The sequence below is a fragment of the Alosa pseudoharengus genome, unplaced genomic scaffold (assembly GCF_046254945.1).
Source record: "Alosa pseudoharengus isolate Yale_2024_CS ecotype anadromous, Long Island Sound unplaced genomic scaffold, YU_APseudo_1.1 YU_APseudo_1.1_scf_15, whole genome shotgun sequence".
Classification (NCBI taxonomy): domain Eukaryota; kingdom Metazoa; phylum Chordata; class Actinopteri; order Clupeiformes; family Clupeidae; genus Alosa; species Alosa pseudoharengus.
The window spans coordinates 19,792,648-19,801,858 of record NW_027468620.1 but is presented as its reverse complement, the minus strand read 5'-3'; the positions used below and the strand labels follow the sequence as shown (position 1 = coordinate 19,801,858).

General features: G+C 42.5%; 1 protein-coding gene across 1 annotated transcript; it reads left to right on the top strand.

The window, feature by feature from the left end:
* The first annotated feature begins 265 nt into the window (after positions 1-265).
* Positions 266-9,030, top strand: ston1 (stonin 1). Its single transcript, XM_076285794.1, has 4 exons — positions 266-469; positions 5,111-7,058; positions 7,726-7,928; positions 8,286-9,030. Exons 2-4 carry the CDS (start codon positions 5,177-5,179, stop codon positions 8,349-8,351), a joined length of 2,151 nt encoding a protein of 716 aa, XP_076141909.1. The 5' UTR covers positions 266-469; positions 5,111-5,176; the 3' UTR covers positions 8,352-9,030.
* The last annotated feature ends 181 nt before the right edge of the window (positions 9,031-9,211 follow it).

Here is a 9,211-nt window from a genome sequence, read left to right as displayed (position 1 = left end):
CCATTGCCTATGCAATTTGCAACCTCTTGAGATCTAGCTGGAAAATGATTTTTTTGGAGGATAACAATCACTGCTTCACTCTAATGAGATGAAAAAGAAGAGACAGACCGTGTCCACATTGTTTGTCTAGCTGCTAGTCGGTCCACTAGGGAAGTTTCACACAGCTTTTTGGTGGATTCCGCTAGACAGTCGTCACCAGTTGGGAGGGGAAGGTTGATAGGGTTGTGCTACGTTGGCTACAGTCATTCCATCGCAGAGCCTCTTGTTTGGCTGGGCCTCTCGTCAGCCCTGGTTAGCGAGGAGAGACGGAATTGCGAACAGCATTGCAGCAGCTGGCCAGACTATCTCTGCCATTTTGTTTGAATCCGGTCAATTTCGGACAAGGAGCATCCGCACGAGGAGTTGGCAACAACAGCGGGACAATGACTTGAATTGTACTTCGGTTCAAGCTCGGCATTTTTTATATTAAGTAAGTTTATGTCTCGTTTTTCTTGAAAAGTTAAATGACCCACTTGAAGTAAATAAAACTTATAACTGACTGCGCTGTGGACCGCACTCCACAGGCATTGCCTACCGTTAGGTTACTTTGTTTCGTTACTGGTTGACGACTAAACAAATGTCTCTTCTCACTTTTATTTACCTAGCGTAGCACAGCTTGGGGCGTCTGAGGGTTGCAATATCCTACTTGATATATTATTCCTTCCTTATTATTCCTTCCTCAGTCTTGAGTTTAGGGTGTGTTTTTTAGTAACGGTAGCCTATCCCGTATTGAAGCAAGTATACTTTCATATTAGCAGACGTCATGGTGTTATTTGTTTTAACAGCTGTTTTGTGCTCCATCATCGAGGGGAGAGAAGTTGTAACGCTGGCCATAGCATGACGAGCATCATTATCCTTTTTCATTATCCATTATCCGTTTTCTCCTCCATCAGTGTTGCGTGGGTTGTTTTTGCCCCGGCTCAGTGAATCCAAGCATGGCTGAGTTGTTTATACCACAGCCCGTTCTAGAGTAGCCTAGCCTAGGTTATGGGAATAGTTTCCATGCTTGGGGGATGTTGGGATTTGGGATTGTTGTTAATCTCAATATTTAGGCCATCAGTGCCATTTATCTACTGAATATGGTCCCAATCAGGCACGGTCAGCTGTTAGCAGTCGTCTTTAGTTTATTTTCACATTAGCAGGTTTCTGCCAAGCACCAAATATAATCTTTATGGGTAGTTTTGGAATAGTCGCAGGATCACAAAAGCACAGCCTTTCAACCTTAACCTCAACCTTTTAAAAAAATTCAGTCCAGGCCTAATCGGTGTAGCCTAATAAAGGAATAATGTAATTTTGCTCTTCTCCAGGATTTTGAATTGTCATATCTTACAAAATTTGGCCTATGCCAAATACAAGTCTATTAAGTCGTGTAGTCTAAGTGTTTAAAATGACCAGATGAATCAGGCTACTGGCAATAAACTCTTATGGCTTCAGTTACTGTATGGGTAATTTTAGCTGCTTGGAAACAAGCAATTACAGGACTATACTTAGCTAGTTGGCTTTCATAGACTTAGGTAGGCCACCATTAATCAGAGTATTTGAAAATCTACAGAGAGGAAAATAAACATCCTCCCCTGGTGCAGGGTCACACGCAGTTCATCTGAATTTAGAGAGGGGATGTAGTTGCACACGGCAATGTTGTTGTCCTTTGTAATTATCTAACAGGGCAGATCTGACGTGGCTTCTGAAGATGGCAATTTTATAATAAAAAAAAAAAATGGTTTAGAAATACAAATGTAACAGCTTGTGTAGATATGTAGGCCTTATATCTGACCCTGGTTTCATACTCTTGGACATTCTTCATGGACATTTACTTTATATCAGTTCCATGGGATTTTCCCATTTCATGTCTTAATAGAACAATATCCATCACTGACCAGTAATTGTTGTCATGCGGACGTAAATAGAGACAAATCTAAAATGGGAGGGCCATTCTTGCTGAAATTGGCTAGAAGATGAAGGCAGCAGTATAAATATATACTATGGGGGAGTTATCACAGAGATTGAGGCATGAAGCACATCCCATGATAGAGATGTCACACAACAATCTTTGGCCATTAATACAAAGCTACTCATCCATGACAAATAAAGGGAGTTGTTCTTGTTGTTGATGTTATTAATTTAGGCCCTACTAATTGTTCTCTTTTGTAGGACATACCTTAATGCCTAGTAGGCCAACTGACAAAACATCCAGGGCCAGTTCCCTTTGCATCGATTAAGCCTGTTGTAGTCCTAGTTTAAAAGCTTTTCATCAATGAAGTTTTCTTTTTATTGAAGGACAAAGCTTAACCCATGTATAGGAAACCCACAATGTTACACCTGCACTCTTCAAATGTCTACTCCATTTCCCCTCCCATATGGAGTAGACAGAACCAAATAATGGCAATTTGACTTAACTTTGTGGCAAAGCTTAAGCTCTCTGAGTTTGTGAGCAGAGGGGCACATGGGTTTATTCAGAACTATTATTAACTGTAATATGAACTATTTGTTTCATGTGCAAATGTGCAGTAGTGAGAAGAACTGGCATTTCCTGTGCGCTTGGTGCTCGTCCCAGCGGAATGTGAGGAATGTCTGTTTTGGTCTCTAAAGATTCTGTAACCTCTCATTTATCTGCCCTCCCTGTTCAGGAGAGCGGCAACTGGCAGCCGTAGAACTGGGTCAGTGCTATTCCCTCCTCTGTTTTCACTCTGGGGAAGGTCTGTTGGTTTTTCCTCAGAGAGAAACATTTTTCCTCTCCTCCATTAAAGGCTTTGCATCACACTAGGCCACAGTCTCTCCATGAGTTTTGAGGAGTGAGATTTGAAAGATCTTTGCTGCTTAGGGGTTAATGTCATAGTTCAACATCCATAGTACACTTGCTTATTTATAGTCCCGTCTTGTAATGTGACCTTATCTAGCAGAGTGGCAGTAGTAAAGGAGAGGGTTTAATACTAGAATGCAACTCTTTATGCGGAAGCACATTTTATAGGGATTTTCTTAAATAGCCCTTTTAGGAACTTCTGCTTATAGTTTGTTGTGCCCCCATACGGACAGCACAAAGATTAAAGGATGTACACAACTCACACTTTGGACATATTTTCTTCCATCATTGATAATCATCATAATTACTGCCTTACATTTTTGTGCAACTCAGTGAAGCTTGGTGTGCTGTACACAAAACAGGAAATAGCAGACATTTTGTACTTTCCAACCAAGCACCTATCTCTTTGGGTTTAGATGGGCTGAATGTCATTGCCTTTGTGGTGTAACCTAATCTCCTATCTGTACTGTATTCCATGCTTGTATGTTAGATTTCCTTCTGTTCTTTGTGCTGAGATTTCCAGTGGTTTTCTTTTTTGATGGCACCATTCAGACATTACTCAGCAGTCACCAGCTGATACCAGCGGCTATTTTTAAACACTTCCACAATCTGCCGAGGTGAACTCACGGAATGTTGTGGCATTGGGCATTTTCCCCCTCTCTCCTTCTCATTTTTTTCCACGCCTGGCCTCTGAGAAAGAACAGTCCTCTGGTCCTCCCGATGTTTTCACTTAGGCCTGCTTGGAGAAAACTGGTTCACATAAAATATTAACATGAAGGGCAGGTAAAGGGAGCAAAGGCAAATGCTGTGCCATTGAATAATTAAATGTAGTTAAACCAGCAGTCATAGGAGAATAGGTCAGAGCTGGCAGAGTGACAGAAGCCAGTTGGTCTCCTGGTATGAAAAACTGCAGTTGAAAGGCCCAGAAATGTGCAGAGGGGCACATGTGCAAACATAATATCCCTCCGTGACAAATCTGGTCTTTGCTTATTTTAAAGTGGCCCGTAGTTCATTCTATGGCATTACCAATCAGATGTATTTAAGGGATAGAAACAGTAAACATGGTGTATGAAATAATCATGTCTCTAAGCAGAGACTACTACACTTTAGATAAGAGCTTTGTCTTTTTATGCTGAAGCACTGTGGATTTCACCACTGCCAGCAGACTGTATGCATATGGTGTGACATCATACACTTGTAAAGAATGGCCTCATACTTTAGACACCTACTTGAGGAAAGCACTTAAATAAGGGAATGTGCACACAGTGTACACAGTTTATTCACCATTCTATGATTAGCGGGGTCCATTGTGTATGAATGCACACATATCAAGCACATAAAAGACCAGTGATGTTAGAGGCTTTGTACCTAAGTCAGCCACAACATTTCTTTTGGATTTTGGTTTTCAAGGACAATCACTGAAAGATCCTTTAAAGGAGTTGTTTGAAGCTACTGAAAAGGCAAGCCAATGGTTATGGCTGAGGTGCTCTCACTACTTGGGGTCAGGTAACCCTGCTAAAACCTCATTTGACTGTTTGATATGCGAGTTCTTGTCACTGTGTTTCTGGTATTTGTTGGCGTCTGGTTGTGACATGTGTCCTAATAACCCATGATGAGTGTGGAGTGGGGTGGGTCTGGGATGCCAGACACTGTTGAGCCTTGACTGTTGAAGGTCTGGTGGGGTCTGATTCAACAGAACAAAGATGAAGGAACATCCATGCCTGCTTGAAAACACCAGGTCTTGAATGCTGCTCTGTAGATGATGTACATCTTGGCTGCTTTGGCTCTTTGGTTGGGCTTTCAGGCTGTTGGCTTTGCTTAGAGCGCGCTTCACCAAGGTATTTATATCTTTGGGCATTTAGGTTACTGGCAGGCAGTGGATATTTTACCATGGAGGGCTTTTACAGATCCCGGGTAAAACATGCTGTTTGCAACTGCCACCAGCCAACTGTGCATTGCTGTTGTATACTGCATCCGATTGTGTAATGATATAGGCTGAGTTGTTGACCGGCCACTGTGAGAACAGTGTTTCCCACAAAATAAGTCAATGTATGGGAAACACTAGAGAAATCCCCTACCCTTTCCTTTGTATATCTGAAATATATATGTGGATATTGAATTTGTGGATTTCATTTATTAGGCTGCCTAATGTCCATATGCCAATCTAACATAGACTCAACCATAGGTTTAACAAAAAAAAACACTTTTCTGATATGTATCTGACAAAATCATTACTGTGTGGTTTTAATGTGGTGCCTGTTCTCTCTACAGATTATCATACAGACTACAAGCATACGTCACTGGTTGCCACACAGTGCTGATGCCAACGGACCAAGAATGTGCTCAATGAACCATCCCAACTGGGTTACCTTTGAGGATGAGGGAACCCCTGTCTCCTCGCCTCCAAAACAGCTACAGACCTCATCCTCCACCCCCAGGTCCTTGCCACGCCCCAATGGCCTCAAATTAGTGCTCCCGCCCCCGGGAGATCAATCATGGAGCTTTAGCAGTGCCCTTGAATCCCCCCAAATGAACTTTGGCCTGAATGGCAGCATGTGTGTCCCTAGTAACACTCCTATGTGCACACCTGTCAGAGAGACTCCTACTAGTGCCTCCCCTTTCAATTTTGGCCCTCGGGGACAAGACCTCTTCAGTAGTGTTTCCAGCTCCCCCTCGACAGTTTTATCGTCCTCAGGACTAGGTCAAAGTACAACTCACCCCACCTCAGAGAGCTCCACCAGCCCTTTCCCCTCATTTCAGAATGACCTGGGACACTGTAATCCCTTCTGGGGCGAAACTAGTCACAATGCTGACTCTGGTAGCTCTTCGTCGGATTCAGAGTCTGGCTCAACGTTGCCGCGGTTCTTCATCAGGACCAAGGAGGGCTATGAGCCACCCCCCACCTCCCACCTTCAGAGCTCCTATTCGTACATCTGCCATAAACTGGAGCGTTTACGCGCTGTCGAGGGAGATGGAGAGCAGGAAGACGACACAGAGGACAGTAAGAGGACAGAGCCAAGTGTGGAAGAGCAGAGAGATGAGGGAACTGGGGGGAAGCCAGTGCTTTCTGTTCCTCAGGGATTGTTCCGCAGCCAGAGGAGACATGGCTGGCCGCTGATGCTGAGGATCCCGGAGAAGAAAAATCGGATGTCTTCCCGTCAGTGGGGACCCATCTACCTGCAGCTGTTGCCTGGCGGAGTCCTGCAGCTTTACTACGAGAAGGGCCTGGATAAACCCTTCAAGGAGTTTCAGCTCCTGCCCCACTGCCGACTCTCCGGGCCCAAGCTGGAGAGTTACGGCGAGCCCCGCAAAATTCACGCTGTGAAGATCGAGCATGTGACTTACACTGAGCGCAAACGCTACCACCCCAAGCCCGAGGTGAGTCACGAGGCAGAGGTGGAACAGCTACTGAAGTTTGGCACCACAGACCACGCAGACATGGAGGACCTCATCGTGTCTCTCGAGGAGGAGTTGCTGAGGCTTCCACCCCCGCACCAACCTAGGAAACACTACGAAGAGCAGGAGATGTCATTGCAGATAGCTGATGACATTTGGATGAAGTTTGATAAGGATGGAGCCACACTGGAGCAGGCAGCCATCACAAGTATCCACTGTCTGGCCTTCCTGAACGGTCCTGGTGAATGCTTCATGGCGCTGAACGACGAAAAGCTGCTGCTGAGGGACTCGAGCTACGGGTCCGAAGAAGATGATGATGTTTGGATGGAAATCACAGACTGCCACTTCCACAGCTGTGTAAAAGAAGCTGAATTTAACAACACACGACTGGTGAAGTTCTCACCTCCGGATGCTTGCAGAGTGGAGCTGATGCGTTACAAGACGTTATCGTTTGCGTGCAGTGACCTCCCCTTTTCCATAAAGGCCTTAGTTACCGTCCAAGGGGCTTATGTGGAGCTGCAGGCCTTCCTTAATACGTCGTCATCTTTCCCATCCATAGGAGTAACAACTGAGGGTCAGCCTTTATGTGAAAACGTAATGATCCGGGTGCCTGTGCCAGGGGACTGGATCAAGGTGTCCCGCACTGTGTCCTTGCTACGGCAGAGGTCCCTAAAGTCTCGTATGAACAGAAACACCTGTCTTGGCTCTGTCAATATGCCTGAGTCTCATCCTGTCATGCAAGTGTCTGTTGGCACTGTCAAGTATGAGAATGTGTATGGAGCAATTGTTTGGAGAATTGACAGACTACCTGCTAAGAATATGGGTAAGACACTTTCCCTAATTGTTGGTCTTGACAACGTGATTACATTGTTCACCACTGTTCACAAAAGGAGGAGATATGTTGTTTTTTATGTCTTATTCTTAATGAAAATATTTCCAATGATAATGATTCAACTCTGAAAGAACACTGAAAAGATAATTTGCCTAATGTCAGGTTTGTAAGCATTTCATTTCTGTTGTATTACCTGAAGAATTTATCAAAAGTAAATTTAGAAAGCAATATAATCTTGAAACAGAAGATCAAGATATAGAGAATGCAGAAAAAGCTTGTTTTAAAATAAAGCTGACAGATTTTGTTGTTTGCACATTACCCCATTAAAACACTAGACGTCCTCCCATTACCCTTCCAACCACCTCTGTTATTATATCCGTTGTTATTATATCCTTGAGGCCTAATCTCTGGATGAACTTTTCAGAATTAGTGACTGTCACTGAAATAGACAAGACTTGCTGAGACAAATTGCTGCATCCCTAGTTGTTCACTTATCCTGACAAAATGGAAATCTAGGAGGTTATTTTTCCACATATCAAAAAAAGTGAAAACCCCTGGCATAACCATATGTGAAATAATTTGGGCATAAAATGCTATTGTACACCCCCTGCTGGTGTTAAGGCATTACTACAACTCAAAACATGCTTGCTTCTTGCAGCACTGAACCACCCACATTCCCTCTCCTGCAAGCTGGAGCTTGGGTCTGACCAGGAGATCCCAACTGACTGGTACCCCTTTGCCACTGTGGAATGTGAAGTTGCTGACGTAGTTGCGTCCCAAACAAGGGTGAGATCTCTTGGCACAGAGAGTGACATTCAACCACAGAAGCATGTGAGCAGTCGAGCTTACTATCACTGCCAGGTAAGTGTGCACGATGAACTACAGTAATGGTTGCATAAGTTGTTGAACGCGGTAAGTTACATTACTGCTAACAAAAAAAAAAAAAGTGAAAATTTAATTTACTAATTGAATGTAGTAAATTTACTATCATTGAAATACTACTTAACTATACTACTTGATCATATTTTGCTGCTGCATTTGAGTACATATCGCCGTCTAGATATGAAATTCACTCAAGTTCAAGTGTCATCAGCTGGGTTGTGAAATAATAAAGACTAATGCATAGGTGAGGAAAATATGGCAGGGGTAGCAAAAACAAGCCATTGTTAGAGGATCCATTCTGATGTTTATTAAAGCTATGCTTTTTTCCCTTTGCAGGTGGAGATAGAGAAGAAATGGATCGAAACAGAGTCTCAGAGACAGTCAAATTGCATGATGCAGTAAAGATTCAGGAGCAAGAGAATCTCTGGAGCAAAGATGGAGGACTCTTTAAGCTGGCTCTAATATATTCTTTCTGATAACTGACGAAATTGGACCCAGAGAAACATAGCTGTAAAGTCTCTTGGGCTCATCATGTTATTTAACACCTCAACAACATCCAACAGAATTCTGCCTATTCTTGAACCAACCATATTACTCCAGCATGAATACAAACTGTATTTTACATGAAGACGCCACAAACTGGTGATATTTTTGATGCATGTTATGCAAAGTTTATATCCCCACTCTTGCAGCTGCATTGCACTTTACATTCCTCTTTAAGACATTTGATTGCTTACTGACAGGGAACTTGAATTATTTTTTATATGAAGCCTAGAAATAATGTACAATGCAATAACAGTATCACTAACTGACAATAATCTTTAGAGACCAATTGGCTTGTATTTAGACACAGGTTGTTTTTAAACATCTTCTCCTACATTTTAAATGCACTATGTTAACCATTCTTTCTGCAAGTATTGATAAAATTAGCAACTGAAAGTCCATAGTCTACATGAACTTGTGTATAGTGCTAAACATAGTAAAGCCAACAGAATTGATCTATTGTATTGTATGAAATTAGACTACAATGTTTATTCTCAATAACTCAAAGAAGCTAATAAATGTTTTATTTGCAATTGTGTTATTTTAATCATTTCTTCAACTCAATTATCAATTATTTTCAACTATTACTTACTGTTATTTGAAATAAAGGCACATATATGATAGATATTATGTGATATTCAGATATTCTTGGAAAATGAGAGATTAGGCAAAGTGAGGATCCATTGATTAGCTCTCTAGCAGTGAAAGGTGAACAGAGG

Bases quoted from the DNA above. Each gene is read 5' to 3' on its own strand.
- ston1 (XM_076285794.1), top strand. From the start codon at position 5,177: ATGTGCTCAATGAACCATCCCAACTGGGTTACCTTTGAGGATGAGGGA. The intron at 7,059-7,725 runs GTAAGACACTTT...TGCTTCTTGCAG, and splicing joins ACTACCTGCTAAGAATATGG to CACTGAACCACCCACATTCC. The intron at 7,929-8,285 runs GTAAGTGTGCAC...TTCCCTTTGCAG, and splicing joins GAGCTTACTATCACTGCCAG to GTGGAGATAGAGAAGAAATG.